At 45.7% G+C, this 26024-nt stretch overlaps 1 protein-coding gene across 2 annotated transcripts; it reads left to right on the plus strand.

Moving 5' to 3' along the window:
- LOC142557387 (uncharacterized) lies at positions 1–23520 on the plus strand. Of its 2 annotated transcripts, none has more exons than XM_075669187.1 (2): positions 1–2503; positions 20911–23520. In XM_075669187.1, the coding sequence occupies exons 1-2, from the start codon at positions 2210–2212 to the stop codon at positions 22042–22044; spliced, it is 1428 nt and encodes a 475-aa protein (XP_075525302.1). In that variant the 5' UTR covers positions 1–2209; the 3' UTR covers positions 22045–23520. The 2 variants fall into 2 exon arrangements, with proteins under 2 accessions (XP_075525302.1, XP_075525303.1); XM_075669188.1 differs by lacking the exon at positions 20911–23520 and adding an exon at positions 3840–6584 and having other exon boundaries at positions 1592–2503.
- Positions 23521–26024: the final 2504 nt, after the last annotated feature.

The following is a 26024-nucleotide window of genomic DNA, read 5'->3' on the forward strand; positions in this document are numbered from 1 at the left end:
TGGCTGGCTTCCTGGTTATGCTATATGTAGCGTGGTCGGGTGCTCTGGCTGGCACCCTCTGACAGTAAAAAATGAGCCCCTCCGTTTCAGTGCAAGAGTGACGTCTGTTTCTATTGCAACAATAATTTAGTATTGATGCAAGACTCGCATGAGTATGGAAAGTGTAGACATAGCATTTTAGCGAACGCTTCCAGCGAAAATCATTTACTTCCGTCAGCTTAACCAACGTAGATGTTCGAGCACTGTCACTGGTAAGGGATGGCGAAATTATTCGATGTATACTTGCTTTACCTGCGCTTTAGTCGATGCAGCTTCGTGAGTATAACAGGCAAATTTGTATGGTTGTTTTTTTGCGTGTATGTTGAAAAGTGGAATTATATTCTGTGGCATTGCTTCAATAGGCGTACGCAGTGAAGCACTAGAAGTGTTGTATTTCTATGAGTTCTTGCGCAATTCCTAGAATACATTTTTTCAAGCTATGTTAGCCCTCAAGACTGGCATCCCACGCAGCTGTTGGGCTCGAGCAGCCTGGCATTTGGGACCTCCTTTTGAATATTAACAACCTGTAATGTTTCTAATGATCTCAATAAAAAGAAACCGATTCGGTCGCGTTTGAGTGCTGTCCTAAGTGGCACTTATAAATGAGTTGGGGACGCAACTGTCAAAGGACATTTACCAACGCATTCATGAAATGGGGCAAATAGTCCTGACATGGCATTGGGGGTAGGCTGATTAAGCGTCAAGCGTTACGTTGTGTATAAACGCTTACTTGTAATGCCACTTGCATCGTAACGGGACAGAATCATCTTGTTTACTGAGTATGCGGAATGACGGCTCGGGTATGGATGTAGTGATATGTCTAGCAGGGACGGTGGTTTAGTTCCATCCAGGAAACGAAGTCAACCTAATTCATTTCCTTTTATTGCTTCAACACAAGCAATACCGTCCCATGCACAGGGCATGAGCGTATGGCACCAACATAAAGTAATGCAGCAGCTGTTAACATTAGGCGATGTCAGCATATTAAGCAGTAACACAAGCCTGCGATTACATTAAATTAGCATCCCGTCCTCCGTTTTCCACGGTTCGTATAAAGTGCATCAATTTTATATGTAGATGTCGGGTCTATACATACGCCGTAAGACGTTTTTACAACGTTTTGAGAACATAGAATACATATAAGAGATATTAGATAAAATAGATGCTGCTCATGATAATAACACAGCGCTGACTAACGTTGATGGTTTATCGTCGGTCTCATCTCGAGCAGAATCGGGTTTCGATACTCGCAACGCCACCTGGCAGTGTTATTCATCGCGCGTGCGTTGTGAGACGCCTGGCAATTGTCAGGGGGCTGTTTCCTCTGCACCGCCGGAGTGGCTATGCTCAGTGGCTATGGTGTTGGGCTGCTGAGCACGAGGTCGCGGGATCGAATCCCGGCCGCGGCGGCCGCATTTCGATGGGGGCGAAATGCAAAAACACCCGTGTACTTAGGTTTAGGTACGTGTTAAAGAACCCCAGGTGGTCGAAATCTCCGGAGTCCCCCACTATGGCGTGCCTCATAATCAGAAAGTGATTTTGGCACGTTAAACCCCATAATTTTTTAATTTTTGCGTGATGTGTTCCGCCAATACATCTTAACCACGTACAGTAGTAAGACCGTCTCAGAAATTGAAGTGCTACGCTCAACATTGCTAATGCGATCAATGATTCGACCGTCGGGCGAAACTTCTATATATCGTTTTTTTCTACGATAAAGACATCGGCATTATTTAAATATGCTATTCATATTTTTGATTTTGTTTTTATCTGATATCAGTTTACATGTAGAAGATTTCTTTACGACGTGCAATATGTTCAACGACGATAAGAAGTCAGTCATTTTCTCCTCGTGTCTCAGTTGCTTAGCCATATCGAAAAGCGGTATGGCGAGCACAAGCTATGAACACCCGCTGCGGCGGAATCCACGGTAGATAAAAGGAACGTCTGTCGGCAACGATAACGAAGAACTTGTTCCTCGCCGCGCTGCAAAGGTCAAGTGTACGATAAGTACTCGGCAGTTTACACGACACAGGGTGAAGGGCTCATTTTATCTGACCCTGCTGCTGCTTTGGCCATAGCGTATGAGACGACTGAGAAGCGATAAGCGCCGTTGAAAACGCCTCTGCATTCTTTTTCCAGCTTAGCATTCGTGTCGTAGGACACCGCCATGCCGGATCACGGACTGGGACGGGTGCACCGTTTTCGCGACCACGTCGTCGCCGGCGTTAACTGGCGACCGACGCGGTTCGTCGACGAGGTACCGAATTCACGTGTATGCGGCCTCTGCTGCATGATCCCAAAACGAACGGTGCTGTTGCCGTGCGGTCACGCCCTGTGCGAATCTTGCCACGCAGCCAGTCTCGACGGGGGCGTTGGCCAGTGTCCATTGGATCAAGTGCAATTCGAAGAAGCGGAGGGCGTCGGTTATGAATTTCCTACAAGGATAGCGAGTACCTTGAAGGTGAGCAGGAAAAAATAATTTTTGACCTTCTTCTTTTGGGATGTGCGGGGAGGAATTGGGGACTAGGGGAACTTGGCATTAGCATTGATTGCGCTACTTGTTATCTACATGCCTAACGATGAGAATGTGCGATTTACTATTGCCGAACCTTAATTTTCTATATCTATCAAAACTCACGCATTAGAACAACACTAGCTCAATGTAGCCTTATGTGAAACACTGTCTTGGGCCTCAATGATATTTCATTTTTAGTGTGATAGATTAAGAAAGGGAAGTGCAAAGAAAGCAGTAAATTGATGTGTCCGACTTCATACTGATGTTTGGTATTACCCGCCGTGGTTGATTAGTGGCTATGGTGTTGGGCTACTGAGCACGAGGTCGCGGGATCGAATCCCGGCCACGGCGGCCGCATTTCGATGGGGGCGAAATGCAAAAACACCCTTGTACTTAGATTTAGGTGCATGTTAAAGAACCCCAGGTGGTTGAAATTTCCGGAGCCCTCCACTACGGCGTGCCTCACAATCAGAAAGTGGTTTTGGCACGTAAAACCCTACAATTAAAAAAAAAACGTTTCGGTATTGTTCTTTCGACGCGATATTTGAAGGGATATTGCGAAATCGGTCCATTTCGTGTAGTGATTAATGACCCCTTTCTTTTCAAAAAGTATTCTTCCTGTCTAGCACTACGCACTAAAACATCAAATAAATTTTTCTACATGGCAAAGATAAATTCACTGCTGATTCTTCTAAACAATAGCTTTTCATCCAACATTACTTTTGCTTCAAATTCTTTCTTTAAGACATTATTCCTGAGTAGCTACCGCCCACCCTGTTTCCCCCTACAGACCGCCCTATAAAAGCTATCTGGCCCGCATTGGGTGAGCGCATTTATTTTAGGAGCAAGTTAGCAAGCGAAAAGCAGATGGCGGGCTTCACTGAACAACAATGCTTCTCTCGCCGTAAATGAGTTGACATGAGATGAGAAGAAGCTGGAAGAATTAATAAAGTGTGGTATATATTTTCCTCGATTCTAGGTTACCAAACCTGCTTTAAGTGTTGGAGTACCTGTATTGCTATTTAGGAGCACAATTAAGCGATTGGCCGTAACCTGCGGTTTAGGTTTGATGCCTCCTAATGTTTGCAGAAAGACAGATACTGCTTGGGGGATCTAGAGCATTAGTTCCCTATAGGATTTCGCGTATATGTTGGTCGGCACCGGAATTCATGTAAAGCTACGTTTTAAATGGCAGGAAGAGCGAAGCAACGCGCCTCTTGTAAAAATATCTTGTTGTCCAAAAATTGTGTTGTAGTATTTATAATATTTATTTTCTATTAAGGTGTACTGCTGGAACGAAGAGCACGGCTGCGAGTTCACGGGCACCGTGGACCGTGTGCTGGAACACTACGAGAACGAGTGCACATTTCACACTGTGGAATGTTTGCGATGCGGCGAGGGAGTCCAGCACAGAGACCTGCCAACGCATTACGCGGCCGGATGCAGTGCCCGTGTTTCTGCAGCGATCACAGAGTCCTCGGAGCACACAGCAGCGACACTTGCAGACGTGAACGATGCACTTGAAGACGTGAAGGCGATGTTGGGTTGTCTAAACCACGACCAGGTGCTGCCAGTGATTCAGAGTCAGCTGAATGAGCTTACGGAACAAGTCAGAAGGCAGGAAACCAAATTCGCTGGGATCACTCGTGAGATCGGAGCATCCGAGCTCAATTTAAAGGGTGACATAGCTCAAGTTGCAGCCACGATCTCTTGGACCGTCTCACGCCAGCTGAGATCTCTACAAAATTTGGAGGGGGAAGCCAGCACGTCGCCCTCTCTGTCGTTGCGCTCGGAAATGGCGCTGATACTTCGAAAGTTGGAACGCTTAGTCAATGTGGAACACTGGCGGCAAACTTTCCCGAAGCCCGATTCCAGCAGTGTAATTGCTCATTGCAGCATATATTGCTATCCCCATCTACATTTACATAGTGCGCTGTCAACCATAAAGGCGTCGTGTGAAACATTTTCCCAAGTGCAGTGTGATCTGATCCTCGAAAACTGTGAGGAAATCATTCAATATCAGGGATGGAGGAGAAAGTTTGCTGAGATTAGGGTGCGGCACATGAGAGACACGTACTTTACGGTTGCCGTCTTCAAGTGCAACGATATTCCTTCACCTAGTCTCGCTGTGCAGATCGAGTTTAACGGGATGCTGGTGGACTCTAGGTGTTGGCCGCCTTTTTGGCGCGTAAGCGTGTGGGATAGTGCAATACAGGATCATCGTTTCTTGACTTCCCGTGCCGTAGATTGTTCATGCAATCGCCATGATGACTCATTGCTACACTTTCACCTCGAATTCTGCATAGGTACTGCCTGGCTGGGAAAAGACGGTTACTTCCGGGGGGAAAGATAGGGTTCCAGATCTGGCTCAACGATACAGATATGGACGGTGGTGTCAAAGGGCAACCCTAACGTTCGTTCTCTCAGAATATGTACTTTACTGCTAGATCGTAATTGCCAGTCCCCATGGGTGTGACATGACCTTAGCGAACTTTTGATGTCCTTTCTGCTAAATGAAATTGGTTCTGCGAAATTTCTCTTTCAAGATTTGCTTTGCTTTGTAACCGTCAACCTGTTCTTTTATTACGTTACAGTTCGTGTTCCTTAATATTGTGCTCCTTTTGTGCCGTCGAGTGGTTTATGACATTATGGCAGCCACCTCGATATCTTCTCTCTTATATTGTCGTTCGGCGGCTGCAGCCATTGGTTGCAACCTGACGTTCGCCGTGGATACCAAGCTGCAGTACTGCGCGTTGTGCTGTATCTGAAGTGTTCGGTCAAAGTTAACGTTCGGAGTGTTCAGGCCTTCGCTTATTACTTTAAACATTATATTCAGAAGCACTTTGTACTCTGTCGATGAACGGAGTATTGCATTAACAACTACCTCATTAAACAGGTCAAACAACAAAAGTTTCTGGGACTACATTTCAGTGAATAATTATCATGGAATACACATGTAAATTCCCTTTGCGGTGAATTGTCAAAAAACATCGGTGTAATCTATAAAATTGCACACCTGATCCCTCTTTGGCTGAAAAAACAACTGTATAATGCACTTAGTTATTCAAAGCTTTGCTACGGGAAATTGGTTTAGGGTACAACCACCAGAACAAATTACACGATAATGATTACCTTACAAAAAAGAGTTATCCGCTTATATGCAAATGACTATGGCCGTTTTTCAGACCTAAGAACTGGTCCACTATTCCAAAAAACTGATATGCTGCGTGCGGAAAGGATATAATATATGAAAATTCTTCTAGAAATCCAAAAGAGAAATCCAAGCGCTCAATGTAGTGAATGTAACCTCTCCGGATACTCGTTGCTGCACAGCTCACGACACACACCAAAAGCAAGGACCAATTACGGGAAACAAACATTTCTCTATCAGTCCACAAAAATAATGAACAGTTACAGTGCATCTGTATCCTTAAACACTTCTTAACAGACATTTAAAGAAATAATAAGAGATTGGTTAGATAGGGAAGAGATACACTTTAATGTTTAATAAATGCGTGTAATGGAAGTGAAAAATGTTTCTGCCATGAATTACAGAATTTTTCTTTTCAGGATTCACATGATTTCATTTAATATCTATTGTTGGGTTTTGTATTAACATAAATATGTTTGCATCCACGTACTGTTCCCAGTGTTTTATGACTTTTGGCACACAATTATGATGTTTTATTTTTTTGCGCATGTTGTTGCTCTATATTGCTCCATAAATTAGCTGACGTTTATTTCGTATATTATTGTACAATTTTAGCCTACCATTACCATCTCAAATGCTTACTTGCACTTAGCCGTTACTGTACATTGTACTATAAATTTGAAGAAACGAATGACCATGGACATTGCTACCATAAATTTTCAGTAACCAACGCTGTTGTAGCGCGCAAAATTGTGCATATGTGTGCGACCTGCTGTCAAACCTGTCGTTCGTGGGGGCTGAGTCCTTAGTCAGGCTTTGTGCCTTTAGTCTCAGTGTACCGTCGTTTGAATGAACTAGAAATAAAATTAAATTCAATTCGAACCTTTAATAACACACGCAATCGGACCATGTACTGCTACAGCATTTCCATTGCTCAGATAATTGGTGTTGGTGCAGCTGACGTCTTGAAAAGGAAATCTGTTGTTTCGATGCTTCTGTGTTGCAATGCGGCTTGCACCAGAATAGAATTGATAGTGCTTACGAAACTCCATCGTGTCATCACAGCGAGTGATCCGCGTATTTTTACGTTCACGTCAGCCCGAAGACCCGAGGAGACCTAAAATACTGATCTGTACGATAGAACAGGGGGCAGCTGAAGAATATAAGTGCTATTTTTTCAGCTTGCTCGAGACTGATGAACCGATAAACACCCTCACATGGGTCTTTTCATCATTTCTGCTTTCTAAGGACTATAATTGAACTTGGTGCACTTCTTACGTTTCCTGCGTTAAGCTTGCGGTGTCCTATATTATTTTACTGTTTTCAGGTATTATAGTGATCTATGTACCTCCCAAGTACAGAAGCTCATTTGTTTCATTTTTGAAAGCATTAGTTGGCGAATCAGTGCTTTAATGCCAGTTCTTATAGAGCTTTGTATTAACTGTAGTTCGGCCATGAGGCAGAAAGTATGAGGCATGCAGATTAATACATAAATCCTGCTTGATTCTACGGTGCACAGAAAACAACCTACACGGACATTTAAGCTCTTCTCCACTGTGAGAATTATACTACTGATTTTTAAAGTCAAACTCGCGGCTGTAAACAATCGCCATGAACAAGCAGCTGGAGCAACCTCGGAAAGGCATCGGAACGTTTTAGTTAATTTCAATGAACATCTGTGTGTGTTTAAATACTTTAAAATCGGGAAAAGCGACAGCTTGCGAATCGCAGGAGGTCGCGGAGGTAGATATGCGGTGTCAATTTCAAAACACTTTTCCTATTACACGTGTAGCGGCGAGCAGACACGAAATCATGCCACAGTTTTCGTCTTTGCTTCATACGAATAAAGCTATAAATGTAACCTTCAAAAACGCACTTCAACCGATACATGAAACCTCCCACCCATCGAAAGCACTAATACACCGTTTTCTGAGTCGTAGCTTGCTTGCAACCAGTACGCAGCACCTGTTAGAGCTGCGTTTGAGAGCAGTCTGGTGGCTGTTTCGTAGGGGATGCGTATTCAACTTTTTATCACGTTTGCAACCCGAACTCTTTCATATGTTTCATCATTCTTGTGCATAAGACAAGCTGCGCTCAGAGATAACTGCCCCCATAGGCTGGGTTGCAGCACCACGGCACCAGCTTGCGCCACCGCACTTGTACAAAGGCACAGCTCACATCCAAGGCGGAGCCGTTATAATGTCAAGAGAGAAACGAAAGTTACGAATAACAGGTTCAAATGGAACAGGCATGTAAGCCATCGTCTATTCGAATGAGAAATATGCAAGGTAAATTTTATTTTACAATCTTTTTTCATTACGTTCCAAAACAAACTAGCACCTCGCACACGCACTTGGTTTGATTTACAGCTGGTGATCAACGAAGACGGTGCGTTTCACCAGCAAGAAAACCGTTGCGGTACACATCTGAACAGCCTCGTTTAAAAAAATTGAGAGTAACCTATGTATCCTAACATGATTATGGTTATCAAAGCATTATGACTTCTCTAATTGGATATGTCCTGATATGTGACTTCAAACATTGCCATGTGTCCTTCACAACTCCACCATAATTTGCCCTAGTCAACCTTGCTCTAATTTGTACCAGTCGTAATCCGCTTTAATCTACGTTGCTCTCATTTGTACCAACCTTGATCTACCCTAATGCGCTTTAAACCACCTTAATCCCATTGAATGCACCTCTCTGTAGTTTATTTCACCTACATTCACTTTACTTCGCCATAATTCACTTCAGTCGCTCTTAAGTCGCTTAGCTAATAATTTTTATAATCTTAATTCTGTATTTCTACTGACGTCATACAACGCGCTGGTGACGTAACTTGTGCTGATGTCATTTGGTACCGCTCGCTGCCTAGAACGCCGGCTTTTCTGCCTCATGGGACATCTAATATTTCGCATTAATGACTATGCAAGACATCGCGAACTAAAAATAAAATAGAGCACTTTCGTATGCAGTACGAACGTGTTATGGATGAAAATCTTGTTCATTTTGCTTTCCCACTGAGCCCGTTTAATGACGCTGCTTTCGCGCGCGCCCGAGTGCCTGGTCACGTGGTGTCTTTCACATTACGCGGGCTTTCCCGCTTTTCCGGAAATGTAAACACGCCCCATTTTCCTTAGAAGTAATTGTAGCGGAAATAAACACGGCAAAGGTAAGCACAGGCCACCAGGGGCACTGCTTTCGTTTCTTACTCTTCTACTAACATCTTGACAATTAGAGCAAGCTATAGAAATTTGTTAATGTAATGAGGAGGGAAGATAACCGATGGTCATTCAGGGTTACGGACTGGATCCCAAGGGAAGGGAAGCGTAGCAAGGGGCGGCAGAAAGTTAGGTGGGCGGATGAGATTAAGAAGTTTGCAGGGACGGCATGGCCACAATTAGTACATGACCGGGGTTGTTGGAGAAGCATGGGAGAGGCCTTTGCCCTGCAGTGGGCGTAACCAGGCTGATGATGATGATGATAGAAATTTGTTAATTTGGTTAGTCCAATTGCATTTAAGATACTAAATGATTATTGTTGGTTTCTCAATCCCTCTCTAAACAGCGTGCACGCACTTTTTCATAATTCCACAATAATAAATATTCTTATACTTAGTGCCTGTGTCACGTTCTATATATACTACTCAAAACTAGCATGTCCAGAATTGATTGATTCATTGAAATGATCTAAAAAGTTTAGTTTCTTTCTGTGTTCACAGCCGCGGTATCTAAAAGCACAGTTTTTGTTTACTTATCTGTCGCCGGTTCCGCAAAAGTTCAATTCCGTGTAACCTATAAAGCCCCCCCGAAGATTCTTTGTTGTGGCGCGAAGTTTCTATTTGTCTCTACTTATGCACTGAAGCACATATTTCACAGCTCTGAGCTTTTTTTTTGAGCCATCTTGTTTTAACACCAAAGTTTTTACAAGAACTTCAGTTTGCATTTCAGTTTTCTGTGTGTGGAGGATAAGCAATGCTTGTATTGACAGATGAATGAATGAATGAATGAATGAATGAATGAATGAATGAATGAATGAATGAATGAATGTGCAAAAGTTCTTCTTTCTTGAAGTGGAAAAGAGGCGCCTACGGAATTGAACCTTGCTGCTCGACAGAGTTCTGTCGTTCACTTAGCCTTGCGCACTGAGTCCGTCCAAGCTTGTATCGACTGGCAAGATCAGCTTGAGGTTGGGAAAGACATCTGTTGCATGCATGGAAAGAAAGAGTTCACTCTAGCAAATAAAAACAAATTATGCGGCATTACGTGCCCCAAAACATGATCTCGAGATGAAGCACGCCGTACTGTGTAGTGCCATGAAATAAGTTTTTACCACGTGTAGCTCATTCATGTGCGTGTAAATGTAATTTATAATAGCGTTCTCTCATTTCGCTCCTCTCGTTGAATTGAGTTGAGTGGTTGTAGGCTACTGCTGGGATTAGCGTTGCAGTTGCTGCCGGCAATCGCTCCACCATAGCGACACTTGAGATACATAAATCATTTAAATCAGACACAGACCTCACAACTACACATAGTCACTCCTAAGGTCACCTTGTGGAGGCCAAATACGTGTCCTGCAGGTAAATAAAAGAAGGCGAGAAACCTTCTTCCTACCTCTCGAAATGATGAGCCCGCGGCAGAGATGGAATCGGCCACCTTACGAACTTGGGTCATCTCAATATATGCAACGCCTCAATTGTACGACCTGCAGAAGTCAAACCAGAAAGAAGAACTTACGGAGGAACAATTACAAGAACAGACAATTCACGAAGTGTTTTTACCTCTCAGTTGCGCACTGTTGACGAACGGTATGGCTTAAAAATTAATATGTTTATTCCAGCGTTGGCTTCACATCTGCACTCGCGTTATCCTCTGGTGAATTTTGATGTCCTGCCCAAAGTGCTGCTGCAGACAGAGTGAATTAGGACACGGGAAAGTTGTATACACGGGGACGTTGGAAACAATATTAAGTTGTAAGCTGGCTTCGTCCTCTGTCCTCCGCTTGTTTTTCCCAATGGCAGAGATGGCGTTCAGTAAGAGTTGGCCTTGATTGTGTGCTTTACTACTGCCTATTGAACTGAAACAATGAAACTGAAACGTAGGTAATGAACGAGCATTACCTACGTTTGGCGCGACTTCACAACTCCTATAGAAAGCACGGGCAAGCAAAAAATTTACCTCGTCTTTCTAGTCCAGTCATGGGATTTGGGGCATAAAATCGCCATGAATCTGTCCGCGAATGCGTGCATTTAAAGTAGACAAACGAACTTACAACAATTACATTGGTGCGTAGTTACCACTGACGTCAGCGCAATGTACAGACAGTGCAGCTCGCCGTACCAGGAATCAGGAAAAAATCTGAGCTGTCATTACCTGCTGTTAAACAACTAACTCTGCTCCTTTTGCACGAGGGGCATGCCGAACACGCACATATTTATACTGATGGATCGGCAACTGTTCAGTGTACCTCTGGAGCCGTGGTCTTCCCCGCGAAAGCCACCACCATCAGTTTGAAGACATGTCACCCAACGACACCCATGGCTGCGGAACTTGCACCTCTTCGCGCTGCACTTCGTCTCGTCAACCAAGAACAACCTCGAAGATGGTCAATATTCAGTGACTCGAAGACAGCACTGCAATCTTTGCTATCAGCCCTGCGGCGCGGACCACCCGAACAACTGGTATTTGAGATTAGAGAACTAATCCATACATTGACTGAGAAAGGACACCACGTGACATTTCAGTGGCTTACAAGTCACTGCGGAGTCATAGGGAACGAACACGCCGATAACGCTGCACGGTCGGCTCTTCAAGGGGACGAAGAGGAGCCGATACTGTTATCAAGGACAGATGCCGCTAGAAAACTTCGAATGCTCAGCCGTGATATCACTTTCCCCTTGTGGAACGCAGCAAGTTTTCAAAACAACCGACTCCACAATCTTGACTCCTCTCTACGCCTTTGCGTTCCAGCTGGACTCTGCCGTCGCGAAGCTACCCTGCTTTGTCGGGTATGTAGCCGCGGAGGATCCACGGGATGGAGAAGTCCAGCGGGAAGCACGGCAGGTGTCTTGCGTCTCTCGCTGTCGCGGCATGTCTTCGCATATTGCTTTACGTCACGGCGAAGGCTGGGCCAGAAGAACTTTTGGCGTATGCGTGAAAACCTCCGTGCGAATCCCAAGTGGCCCGAAGATGGCTCGTCGTGAGAGGCCCGTAGGATGTCGTCACGTAGTGAAGACGGCACTACAAGGAGGCAGGCGGTTGTGGTCGAGTGAAAGCCCAATTTGTAGAGAACACCGTCGCGGAGAAAAAACGAGGATAACTGGCGGATGAACATACGAGGCGGCTCTGGTAGACGGTTCTCAAGGTAGTCTATTAGAGGCCGGAGTTCTGAGTCATCGCGCTGTTGCTTGCTGATGTCTGATACTGTGAAATGGACAGAAATGCGTCCTCTTCATCAAAGTCTCATGGCGAAGGTTGAAGTGGAGCACGTGACAGGCAGTCAGCGTCGGTGTGTTTACGCCCGGACTTTAACACTATCGTCATATCGTATTCTTGCAAGCGAAGACTCCAGCGTGCAAGACGGCCGGATGGATCCTTCAGATTGGCGGGTCAGCACAGTGAAAAGTGATCTGTCACAACTCGAAACAATCGGCCGTACAAATATGGTCGGAACTTAGCAATTGCCCACACAACGGCCAAGCATTCCTTCTCCGTAGTGGAATAGTTCCTTTCAGCTGTAGACAAAGTGCGGTTTGCGTACGCAATGACGCGCTCGGCTCCATCTTGCCACTGTACGAGGACGGCACCAAGGCCAACGTTCCTGGCATCCGTGTGCAACTCGGTGTCACTGTCTTCGTCAAAGTGTCCTGGAACAGGGGGTGTGTGCAGACGTTTCTGGAGTTCACAGAAGGCCTCTTGTTGGTCCTGCTCCCAGACAAACGGAACATTATCCTTAGTCAACCATTGCAAAGGTTCGGCTATCCGTGAAAAGTTAGCCACAGAGCGTCGATAATATGCGCAAAGCCCTAGAAAACGGCGGAGTTCGTGTTTGTTCGAAGGTGTTGGAAACGAAGCAACAGCAATGGTTTTGTCGGAGTCTGTCGAATGCCCTCGTAGCTGACGACATGGCCTAAAAATTTGAGTTCGTCATACCCGAAATGACATTTGTCAAGCTTTAAAGACAGGCCAGCAGTACGAATTGCATCAAGAGCTGCTTGTAGGCGCTGGAGGTGCTGGTCAAAAGTTTCTGAAAACACAACGATATCATCTAAATAGACAAGGCATGGCTGCCATTTGAGACCTGATAGAACCGTGTCCATCATGCACCGAAAAGTAGCAGGCGCAGAGCACAATCCGAAAGGAATGTCCTTGAATTTGTAGAGTCCGTCAGGCGTAATAAGTTCGGTTTTCTCACGGTCGCGCTCATCAACCTCTATTTGCCAGTAGCCGCTGCGAAGGTCCATTGATCAGAAGTATCGAGCAGGTCGAAGGCTGTCCAAAGAGTCGCCGATGCGGGGAAGAAGATAAACGTCCTTCTTCGTAACGTTGTTAAGCTTGCGATAGCCAACGCAAAAACGCAGTGTGCCGTCTTTTTTTTTTCACCAGGACCACAGGTGACGCCCATGGACTGGCGAAGGGCTGTATGATATCGTCGGTGAGCATTTGTTGGACTTGATTTCGGATGGCGTCTTGCTCATTACGAGAAACACGGTAGGCACGTTGGCGCACGGGTCTTTAATTGGGATTTGTAATAATTCTGTGTTTCGCAATAGGCGTTTGGTTGACTTTCGATGTTGAAGCGAAACCGCAAAAGACTATAAAAGGCTTCGAATGCTAGCCTGTTGTTCACCTGATAATTTAGAATTCACATCAATATTGCTGTTGGCTGGTACGTCACAGTTAGAATCTCCATCATTGTGTCCTACCGGTAAACAAGCGGGAAAGTCACTGACTGGAGGCGATGGCAGTTCGTGGGGTGAAGTGCTGGTATTCATGACTGAAATTGGTCACTAAAATCTGAGCAGTCCGTGACGACAGCTGCAAGATGCCGCGGGCCACGCAAACCTGTCGAGCCAGCAAGACTGACAGATTGCCTTCAGCGATTCCGAGATGGTGAGGATGATCGTCTGTTTCTACGGTGATCAACGCAGTACTCCGGGGTGGTAAAGTAGCACAGTCACCCGAAACGCGTTACACCGTGGACTGTGGGTGGTCGTCGTCCGAATGAGTTGCGTGTTCGCTGGAAAAAGTGACAAGCAACTCGCGAAGGTTTATGGTTGCGTCGTACTCGCGAAGAAAGTCCATGCCGAGTATGACCTGCCTAGAGCACTCTGCCAGTATAATAAATGAACCGACAAATGTGACCTCACAAATTTATACCCTCGCAGCGCGTTTGCCGATTGGCGTGAGAACATGACCACCGGCTGTACGGAGCTCAGGTCCTGGCCACGGTGTCGTTACCTTGCGAAGTGCAGTAACCAGTTGTCCGTTCATGACAGAATAATCGGCACCAGTATCGACAAGAGCGGTTATCGGGTGGTTATCTACAGAAACGAGTATGTCGGCAGAAACAGGTTCACAGTTTTCGAAGGAAGGTGTCGAAGGTACGCAGTCGTCGTTGTCGTCGTCGTCGACGCCGTCGTCGGGGTGTCGCAGCGGAGGAGCTTTCCGAGTGCGTTGGACAGCGCGAACTACCCCCGGAGGTCGCTGTTTTTAGTTTCCCCGACTTGGGCCCGTGGGCCTGTTGCCCACGGAAGTGGAGAACGTAGTGTAGCGGCTAGGTGACGCCGATCATCGAGGAGTTGGTGATCGTGACTGGTGCCTCTGCGGAGACAGAGATCGGGTCGTTGGCAGGGACGAAGGATGACTGGCCAGATATTTCTGGATTTTTCTCAGGCGCTCTCCCTCAAGTGGGCGACGAGCGCCGGGGTGATAGCCCTGGAGTCCTATTCTTCGGTAGTAGCAGGCACGGTACAAATGGCCCGCTTCGCCACAGTGGAAGCAGAGTGGCTGATAGTCAGGTGTGCGCCACACGTCTGACTTTCGCTTATTAATTCGGGGGCTAGTGGGCCCGTACATATTTGTACGTGAAGCTTGGCCCTGGAAGTGACACAGCGGTTCTTCAGAAGAGGGCGGGTTACGGTGGTTTCCGGGTTGCGCAGGTAGCCTAACTGCTTGCGCATAAGTCATTGCGGGGGGCGGCTTCAGGTCTGGTTTGCACGAATAGCTGTGCCACCTGGCGGTCTTTTTCGTGGACGATATCTGTGAGGGATGTTACGGTCGGTTGAAATCGCACTCCCTGTAGTCGATCGAGCTCCTCATGCACGACACTACCACAAGCACTCGAAGCGCATCGGTGTCATTGGGCAACGAGAGAGAAGGTGCTGATCCCAGGCTGATTTGGCGATCGTAGACCGAGGAGCGTTGCTGGAGGGCTCGCTTCATTGTTGTCGCCTCACTGACGAACTCAGTTACTGGAGCTGGAGGCCTTCGCATCACTCAAGCAAACAGCTGCTTTTTCACTGCATGCATCAGCAGGCGTACTTTCTTCGCTTCTGTCATGCCAGGGTCAGCACGCTTGAAAAGCCACGGCATGTCCTCTACGAACGTGGCTACGCTTTCGTTCGGCCTTTGAACCCCGTTCTGAAGGGCTTGCTCTGCTCGCTCTTTTCTTACGGGGCTGCTGTACGTATCGCGTATCTGCCGTTGAAATTCTTGCCAGGTTGTGATGGATGGCTCGTGGTTAGCGAACCATGTTCGGGCAGAGTCCTCTAAGGCGAAGTACACGTTCCTTAACGTTTTCTGCTCGTCCCAATAATTGGCGTCAGCCACACGATTGAAGTCCTCGAGCCAGTGTTCCACGTCCTCAAAAGGCTCACCATGGTACGGCCGCGGCCAGCGTGGGGTTTCGAGAACCAGCGTATGTCTCCTGTGTCTGGCTTGCGGTTGTGGTGGACATCCTCGGCAGATCCTGCAGGCCGTATTCCGGAGGCAGTCTTTGAAGCCGGTGTGCTTTTGCGTAGGTTGTATGCTTCCAGTTCCTGGGGGTCAGAGTACATAGACGCATACCCCGCACCTCCCCCAGTTTGTCACAGACAAAGCCACAAAAGACTTAGGTCGATGTTATAGATCTTTTATAAATCGCTGTCCTGGCACCTTCGTCGTTGTCTTCTTCTGGGAGCCACCCAACATGCCTAGCATGTGGATGGCTCCGAGTGGCTGTCAGCTGTGTCGAGGTCGTGGCAATATTATAGATATTAGAGTTAATGGACTCTGGCTGATAGTAACAACACGGCGCTGACTAATGTTGATCGTTGGTCTTATCTCGTGCGCAATCGAGGTTCGATGCCTCCGACGCCACCTGGCTGTGCTCTTCATTGAGCGTGCGTTGTGAGACGCCTAGCTGGTAGCTGTCAGGGCGCTGTTCCTACTGCGCAGCCAGTGTCCTTGCGCGATTTGTCTCGAGAATACATCGTAACCATATGCAGTAAGAACACCTTCTGATCTGTTGAATGCTTCGCTCAAGTTTGCTTTTACGGTCAATGATTTGCCCTTCAGGCTAAACTTCTAAATTTGGTTTTGTTCTACGATAAATACATCTGCATTGCTTGTTTAAATATGGTATTCGTATGTATGCTTTTCCCTTTCTCTGGTACCAGTTTACATGTAGAAGCTTTCTTTACGGCATGCAACGTGTTAGCTGACGATAAGAAGTCAGTCATTTTGTTGCCGTGTGTCAGTTGCTTAGCCATTTCGGAAAGCGGCATGTTGGTAAGTGATTGTGCAAAACGAGCACAATCTATATGCGCCCGCTGCGCCACCATCCGCGGCAATATATGGGACGGCTGTCGGCGACGATAACGAAGCACTTGTTCCTCGCCGCATTGCAAAGGGCGAGGTACGATAAGTGCTAGGGACTTCACGCTATACTGGGTGCAGGGATTATTTTATCTGTCCCCGCTGCGTCTTTGGCCATAGCGTATGAGACCACTCAGAACCGATAAGCTCGGTTGAAAACGCCACTGCGCGCTTGTTCCAGCTTAGGATTCGTGCCTGAAGACAGCGCCATGCCGGATCATGGACAGGGACGGGTGCACCGTTTTCGCGACCATGTCGTCACCGGCGTCAACTGGCGACCGACGCGGTTCGTCGACGAGGTTCCCAGTTCACGTGTATGCGGCCTCTGCAACATGATCCCGAAACGGATGGTGCTGTTGCCGTGCTCGCACGCTCTGTGCCACTCTTGCCACGCGGCCAGTCTCGAAGAGGGTGTTGGCCAATGTCCATTGGATCAAGAGGCATTCGAAGAAGCGGAGTGCGTCGGTTATGAATTCCCTGCCCGGAAAGCGAACTCCCTGAAGGTGATGGCGAAAGAAACAACATTTGATGTTCTTTATTTTTCTGGGGGGAGCGCAATTCCGCATTAACATTTGTTGCGCTACTTCTTATCGACGTGCATAAAAACAAGAGTGTCCGATGTACTATTGCCGAGCTTTACAAATTTAGCTTGACTAAGCTTTTCTTAGCTGGCGCGTCCTTTGCTACCGGAGCTAAGCGGAGAGACGAGAATTAGGAGTCGGATTCCTGATTAATAAGAATCTAGCTGGTAAGATACAGGAATTCTATAGCATTAACGAGAGGGTGGGAGGTCTTGTTGTGAAACTTAATAAGAGGTACAACATGAAGGTTGTACAGCTCTACGCCCCTACATCCAGTCATGATGACCAGGAAGTCGAAAGCGTCTATGAAGATGTCGAATCGGCGATGGGTAGAGTGAAAACAAAATACACTATACTGATGGGACTTCAATGCCAAGGTAGGCAAGAAGCAGGCTGGAGACAAGGCAGTAGGGGAATATGGCATATGCACTAGGAATAGCAGGGGAGAGTTATTAGTAGAGTTAACGGAACAGAATAATAGGCGGATAATGAATTCCTTCTTCCGCAAGCAGGATAGCTGAAAGTGGACGTGGAGGAGCCCGAACGGCGAGACTAGAAATGAAATAGACCTCTTACTCTGCGCTAACCCTGGCATCATTCAAGATGTGGACGTGCTAAGCAAGGTGCGCTGTAGTGACCATAGGATGGTAACAACTCGAATTAGTCTAGACCTGAGGAGGGAACGGAAGAAACTGGTACATAAGAAGCCCATCAATGAGTTAGCGGTAAGAGGGAAAATAGAGGAATTCCAGATCAAGCTACAGAACAGGTACTCGGCTTTAACTCAGGAAGAGGAGCTTAGTGTTGAAGCAATGAACGACAATTTTGTGGGCCTTATTAAGGAATGCGCAATAGAAGTCGATGGTAACTCCGTTAGAGAGGATAGCAGTAAGCTATCGCAGGAGACGAAAGATCTGATCAAGAAAGGCCACTGTATGAAAGCCTCTAACCCTACAGCTAGAATAGAACTGGCAGAACTTTCGAAGTTAATCAACAAGCGTAAGACAGCTGACATAAGGAAGTATAATATGGATACAATTGAACATGCTCTCAGGAATGGAGGAAGCCTAAAAGTAGTAAAGAAGAAACTAGGAATTGGCAAGAATGAAATGTATGCGTTAAGAGACAAAGCCGGCAATATCATTACTAATATGGATGAGATCGTTCAAGTGGCTGAGGAGTTCTATAGAGATTTATGCAGTACCAGTGGCACCCACGACGATAATGGAAGAGAGAATAGTCTAGATGAATTCGAAATCCCACAGGTAACGCGGGAAGAAGTAAAGAAAGCCTTGGGAGATATGCAAAGGGGGAAGGCAGCTGGGGAGGATCAGGTAACAGCAGATTTGTTGAAGGATGGTGGGCAGATCCTTCTAGAGAAACTGGCCACCCTGTATACGCAATGCCTAATGACCTCGAGCATACCGGAGTCTTGGAGAAGTGGTTCTTGAGGGGAAGGAGAAAAGGCTAGCGCTATTTTCTGCAACCCATGCGGGAGCACGGCTCAGCGCTTGGAAGAATGCTGCCACAATCCTAATCCATAAGAAAGGGGATGCCAAAGACTTGAAAAATTATAGACCGATCAGCTTACTGTCAGTTGCCTACAAACTATTTACTAAGGTAATCGCATATAGAATCAGAAACACCTTAGACTTCTGTCAATTAATGGACCAGGCAGCACTCCGTAAAGGCCACTCAACATTACGCCATATTCACACTATCAATCAGGTGATAGAGAAATGTGCGGAATATAACCAACCCTTATATATAGCTTTCATTGATTACGAGAAAGCGTTTGATTCAGTCGAAACCTCAGCAGTCATGGAGGCATTATGGAACCAGGGTGTAGACGAGCCGTATGTAAAAATACTGAAAGATATCTATAGCGGCTCCACAGCTACCGTAGTCCTCCATAAAGAGAGCAACAAAATCCCAATAAAGAAAGGCGTCAGGCAGAGAGATACGATCTCTCCAATGCTATTCACAGCGTCTTTACAGGAGGTATTCAGAGACCTGGATTGGGAAGAATTGGGGATGAAAGTTAATGGGGAATACCATACGTTGATGATATTGCCTTGCTTAGTAGCTCAGGGGACCAATTGCAATGCATGCTCACTGACCTGGAGAGGCAAAGCAGAAGAGTGGGTCTAAAAATTAATCTGCAGAAAACTAAAGTAATGTTTAGCAGTCTCGGAAGAGAACAGCAATTTACAATAGGTAGCGAGGCACTGGAAGTGGTAACGGAATACATATACTTAGGGCAGGTAGTGATGGCGGATCTGGATCATGAGACAGAAATAATCAGAAGAATAAGAATTGGCTGGGGTGCATTTGGCAGGCATTCTCAGATCATGAACAGCAGGTTGCCATTATCCCTCAAGAGAAAAGTGTATAATAGCTGTGTCTTACCAGTGCTCACCTAAGGGGCAGAAACCTGGAGGCTTACGAAAAGGGTTCTACTTAAATTGAAGACGACGCAACGAGCTATGGACAGAAGAATGATAGATGTAACGTTAAGGGATACGAAAAGGGCAGATTGGGTGAGGGAACAAACCCGAGTTAATGACATCTTAGTTCAAATCAAGAAAAAGAAATGGGGGCATGGGCAGGACATGTAATGAGGAGGGAAGATAACCGATGGTCATTAAGGGTTACGGACTGGATTCCAAGGGAAGGGAAGCGTAGCAGGGGGCGGCAGAAAGTTAGGTGGGCGGATGAGGTTAAGAAGTTTGCAGGGACGACATGGCCACAATTAGTACATGACCGGGGTTGTTTGAGAAGTATGGGAGAAGCCTTTGCCCTGCAATGGGCCTAACCAGGCTGATGATGATGATGAAGGTTTTCTTTCCGTATATATCGATTTCACCAACTAGAACAACCCAAGCTCAATGTAGGCTCATGCGAAATAAATTGTTGGAACTCAATATTTCTGCATATTTAGTGTGATATATCAAAAATGGGAAATGTAAAAAAAGGCAATAAATTGATTTGTCCGACTTCACACTGACGTTTCGACATTGTCATTTTGATTCGACATTTGCAGCGGAAATGCGAAAATAGCCCAGTTCATATGATAAGTGAATATTTTCTCTTCAAACATCAATTTTCGTTCAATTGAACTTCGCACTAAAACGTGAGAAATGAAAGTTGGGTACATTGAAAAGATAAATTCACTAAACAATAACTTCCAAACGATAGCTTTGTTTCCAACATTACTTTTTCAGAATCGTACTTAAAGACATTATTCGTGAACATCTACCGCCCAGCGTGTACCGCCCTACAAACCACCCTCTAAAAGCTATCCGGCCCATACTGGGGAGCGCATTAATTTCAGGAGCAAGATAGCAAAAGAGAAGCAGATGGCGGTCTTAACTGTACAACAATGCTGCTCTCGCCGTAGATGACTTAGAAGCTGTAACAACAGTTGAAGTATGGCTTAATTTTTTCGTAGATTCTAGCTCACAAATCTGTTTTTTGTATTACAGAAGCTGTCTTGCAATTTAGAAGAATAAATAAGTGATTCAGCTTGACTTAATATTCGTGTTTGTGGCATCTTTAATGTTTAGACCGCAACAGATACTGCTGGCTGATTTTGAGTATGTTTGCTTCCCCGTGGAATCTAGCGTAGACGCTGGTTCGCGCCGGAATTCATGTATGGGTACGTCGAAAAAGTTATGCATAGCGATGCAAGAACCCTTTAGTGAAAATATTTTGTCGTCCAAAAATAGTGATGTGTGTTATCTTTATATTTTATTTTCCATTCAGGTGTGCTGCTGGAACGAAGCGCACGGCTGTGAATACACGGGCACCATGGACCGCATGCTGGAGCACTACGAGAACGCATGCACATTTCACACCGTGGATTGTTTGCGATGCGGCGAGAGAGTCCAGCACAAAGACCTGCCAACGCACTACGCGGCCGGATGCAGTGCCGGTGTTTCTTCAGCGATCACAGAGTCCTCGGAGCACACAGCGCTGACCCTTGCAGATGTGAACGATGCCGTTGAAGACGTCAAGGCGATGTTGGGATGTATCAACCACGATCAGCTGCTGCCAGTTATACAGAGTCAGTTGAATGAGCTTACAGAACAAGTCAGAGGCCAGGGAACCAGATTCGCCGGGATCACTCGTGAGATCGGAGCATGGGAGCGCAATTTAAAGGGTGACATGTCTGAAATGGCAGCCACGATATCATCGACCGTGTCGAACCAGCTGACCTTTCTGCAAAGTCCGGAGGAGGAAGCCAGCACGTCATTGTCGCTGTCGTTGCGCTCGGAAATGGCGCTGATACTTCGAAAGTTGGAACTCTTAGCCGACTCGGAAGACTCTCGGCAAACATCCCCGAAGCCTGACTCCAGCCGTGTAATTGCTCACTGTCGCACTTTCCGCCCTGGCGTTCGGCGTTTGTACAGTGCGATGTCAACCACATCCACGTGGATTAAACAAATTGGGACGGTGAGTTATGATCTGACCTTCGAAAACTGTGAGGAAATCATTCAGTATCAAGGGAGATTGAGGAAAAAGTTGGCCGAGATTACGGTGTGGCACATGAGAGACACGTACTTTAGGGTTGCCGCCTTGAAGGCGGGCGTGGGTATTTCTGGACCTGCTCTCATTGTGGAGATCGAGTTTAACGGGCTTCTGGTGAACTCTAGGTGTTGGCCGCCTTTTTGGCAAGTGAGTGTGTGGGATAATGGGAAGCGCGTAGATCGATGGTTGACTCCCCTTACTCCTCTTCGCTGCAGCTGCTACGATGACTCATTGGAACACTTCCACCTAGAATTCTATATAGAAGCTGCCGAGCTGAATATTGACCGTTTTTTCGAAGACGGAAAGATATACTTCAAAATTATCCTCAGCGATGAAGATATGGGCCATGGTATCGAAGGAGCACCCTAACGCTCGTCCTCGCAGAATGTATACTGCACTGCAAGGATCGTCCTTGTCATTTGTGTCACATGAGCTTAGCGAACTTGTGATGTCCTTTCTGCTAAATGAAATTGGCTCGCCGAAATTTCTTTTTTTAATGTGCTATGCTTTGTAACGGTAAACCTAGCCTTTTAATACATTACTGGGTGTTCATTTTGTTGTTTGTTCATATTGCTAATACAGTTTTTACTGCTTAATATTGAGCTCGTCTTGTGCTCCACGAGTGGTTTCTGACATTATGGCGCCTACCTCGATATTTTCTCTCTATTAATGCCTTGCGGCTGCTAATTCGATGAATCGCAAGGCGGCGTTCGTGGTGGATACTACACTGTACTACTCCGCGTGGCCCTGTAGTTAACGTTCGGACTCTGCAATCCTTCCTCTATGACTTTAACAGTATTTTCGGCAAGCACCTTGTACTCCGCCGTCCATGAATGGTGTATTCAAAACTCTTATAACGCACGCAATCAGACCCTATACTGCAACAAGAGCTCGATTGCTCATATAGTTGGCGTTGGAACAGATGGCGTCTTGAACCGGAAACCGGTTGTTTCAAGGCTTCTGAGTTGTGATGCGGCTTACACCACAATAGAATTTAAAGCGCTTACAAACTGCGTCCTGACATCAGATCGGGGGATCCGCGTATTTCTACTGGCACGTCTCCCCGAAGTTTCGAATAGACCTAAAAAACTGCAGATCTTTACGAGAGAACAGGTGGTGACTCAAGTATATGAGGTTATTTTTTCCAGCTTGCTTAAGAGCTTGAAGAACTATGGGCCGTCCAGCAGGCCCGGGGTGCACTCGAAAAGCACAAGCCTCATGACCCACTACAAACGGGCCCAACTGGGCTAGTGCAGAGTAGGGTATAACCCCGGGTCGACGCTTGGCCAGCGTCACGACTCGTTGAATCGTCGTTTGCCGGCACTTTATTAAAGTTATTCCTATCCTATCCTTGAAGAACCGATAAACACCCTTACATCGGTCGTTGGATGTAAGGCCTATAATTGAATGTGGCGCTCTTCTTACTTGTCCGGTGTTAAGCTTGCGATGTCCTATCTTATTGTTTTCAGTTATTGCAAGGATCTATCGACGTCCCTACTACAGAAGCTTCTTTTTTTTTTAGTTTTGAAAGCATTAGTTGGCGAATCATTGAAATAACGCCAATTTTCAGGTTGTTGTCTACACTGTAGTTCGGCCATGAGGCAGAAAATATGAGGCATGCGGATTAATGCTTAACTCCTGCTTGATTCCGCGGTGCGCAGAAAAGAACCTACACGGGCACTTACGCTACTTCACACAGTCGTTTTGTTTCATATATAGCGTGTTTTATATTCTTAGATATTTGTTCTTTCATATTTACTCGCTAACAATGTATAATTTCTTTGTACTCATTTCTTTCTGCTAATTCCCTGTGTACTCCCTTCAAGCACTATTCCTTCGCGAGGCTGTGAGGTAATTGAATAAAGAAATAAACTTTTCTCCACTGTTAGAATGATGCCACTGATTTTTATAATCAAACTCTCGGCCTGCATCTCATCACATGAAGGGCCGTCCTGGTGTGTCTGGTGGTCTACACGGTAAACAACCGCCTAGAAAAGGCAGCAGCGACAACCTCTGAAAGGCATCAGAATGTCTTACGCTAATTTGAATTGTAAGCATCTCTCTATGTTTAAATACTTTAAAAACGCAAAAACGCGACAGTTTGTGACTTGCAGGTGGTTGCGGAGGTAAATAGGCGGTGTCGCTTTCTTCAAAACCCTTATCCTTTTTCACCTGTAGAGGTAAGCAGACGAGAAATCATGCCACAGTTTTCGTCTTTCGCTCCATACGGGTAAAGCACTAAAAGAAACCTTCACATAAGCATTTAAAACTGGCAACTGATACAACAAAGCTGTGTGACTGAGTTCTCCCAACACTCGAAAGCACTCTGGCACTGTTTTGTGAGTCGCAGCTTGCTTGCATCTAGTACGCAGCACCTATTAGGGTTACGTTTCAGAGCAGTCTGGTGGCTGTTTCATAAGGGATGTCTATTAAACCTGTTATAACGTTACCAAGCAGCATTCCTTGCTATGTTTCATCATTTATGTGCCTAAGAAAGGCTGTGCTAACAGATAACTTCCCCACAGGCGGCGTTGCAGCACCACGGCGTCAGCTTGCGTCACCGCACCTGTACAAAGGCTGAGCTGACATCCTAGGCTGAGCCGTTGTAACGTGAAGAGAAAACAAAATTTACGAATAACTGGTTAAAAGGTACACGCATGTAAGCCATTGTCTATTCGAATGAGATATACGCAATGTAAATTTCGTTTTATAATCTTTTGTCATTACGTTTCCAAGCAAAATCGCAGCTCGGACACTCTTCGTTTGGTGCATTTCATTACCGCAAGAAAATTGTGGTGGAACTCATCTAAACAGCCTCGAACAAAAAAACTTGACAGTGACTTAAGTATCCTAACAAGGTTTCGATTATCAAACCATAATGATTCCTCGAATTTTTTACTGAAATGTGACGTCATACTTGGTACTTGTCTTTCATATCTCAACCCTAATATCCCCTAGTCAACTTTGCTGAAATTAGTATCAGCGTAAATCTACTTTATTCCACCTTGCTCTCATTTGTATCGAGCTTAATTCACCCTTATCCAATCTATTCCACCTTAATCCACCTTTCCCTAATTTGTACCAACCTTAATCCACCTTAATCTATATTAATGCACTTTAACCACCTTAATCGGATTGAATGCACCTAAAAGTAGCTTATTTCACCTACATTCACTTTACTTCACCTTAATTCAATTCATTCCCTCTTAAGTCACTTTGCTAATAATTTTTCTGTTCTTAATTCTGTTTTTCTACTGGCGTCATACAAGACGCTGATGACGTCTCTGGTGCTGATGTGTCTTGGTACCACTCGTTGTGTAGAACGCCGGTTTTTCTGCCTCACGGGACATACAATGCTTACGCATCAATAATCACGCTAAATAACGAAAACTGAAAGCAATAGTAGGGCACTTCCGTTTGCACTGCTAACCCAACTTGTTATAGATTAAATTCTTGTTCATCTTGCTTTGCCACTCAGGCAAGTTAATCAGGCTGCTATGACTTGCGCACGAGTGCATTGTCACGTGGTGTTTTTCACATTACGCGAGCTTTCTCGCTTCTCAGGAAATGTAAACACGGCCCATTATTGCAGAAGTCATTGCAGCGGAAATAAGCGCGGCAAAGGTAAACACAGGACACCACGGACACCACCTTTTTCGTTTCTTACGATTCTATTGACATCTTGGCAATTAGAGCAAGCGATAAAGATTTGGTAATTTTATTAGTCCAATGGTATGCAAGAGACTAAAGGGTTATTGCTGGTTCCTCCACAAGACTCTAAGCAGCGTGCATGTACTTGTTAATAATTGTTGAATAAGTGTTTTCTTTTTAACTTGGTGCCTGAGACACCGCCTATATATAATACTCAAAATGAAAGTGTTTCAAATTCATTGATTTACTTCAAATGTTCTAAGACGTTTAGCTTCTCTCTTTGTCCGCAGCCGCAGAAGGTTAAATCGCAGTTTTTGTTTACTTATCTTTTGCTGGCTCCGCAAAAGGTAAATTCCGAGTAACCTATAAAGTCCCCCCGAAGGTTCTATGTTGTGGCGCGAAATTTCTATTTGTCTCTACTTATGCATTGAGGCACATATTTCACTGCTCTAAGCTTTTCTTTTTCAGACATTTTGTTTTAATGCCAAAGTTTTTACAAGAACTTTAAGAAACACCATGCACTAACTCGCCCAACAAGCCACTTTTATAAGATAGCGCTTGCGGCGAAATGAGGAACCCTGCTCCCGTTTTGGCGGGATGTGGCATACGGTCTATGGGCACTCAAGCATTTCTCTAGTTCTCGTATCACTTTCTGTTGTCGCGAGTGAGCTTTCCGACATTACATCGTTTCTCTGCAG

This window comes from Dermacentor variabilis, chromosome 9 (assembly GCF_050947875.1).
Source record: "Dermacentor variabilis isolate Ectoservices chromosome 9, ASM5094787v1, whole genome shotgun sequence".
Classification (NCBI taxonomy): Eukaryota; Metazoa; Arthropoda; class Arachnida; order Ixodida; family Ixodidae; genus Dermacentor; species Dermacentor variabilis.

Excerpts from the sequence above, each read along its gene's own strand:
- LOC142557387 (XM_075669187.1), top strand. The coding sequence starts at position 2,210 with ATGCCGGATCACGGACTGGGACGGGTGCACCGTTTTCGCGACCACGTC. Across the intron at positions 2,504-20,910 it reads GGATAGCGAGTACCTTGAAG|GTGTGCTGCTGGAACGAAGC; the intron begins GTGAGCAGGAAA and ends TTTTCCATTCAG.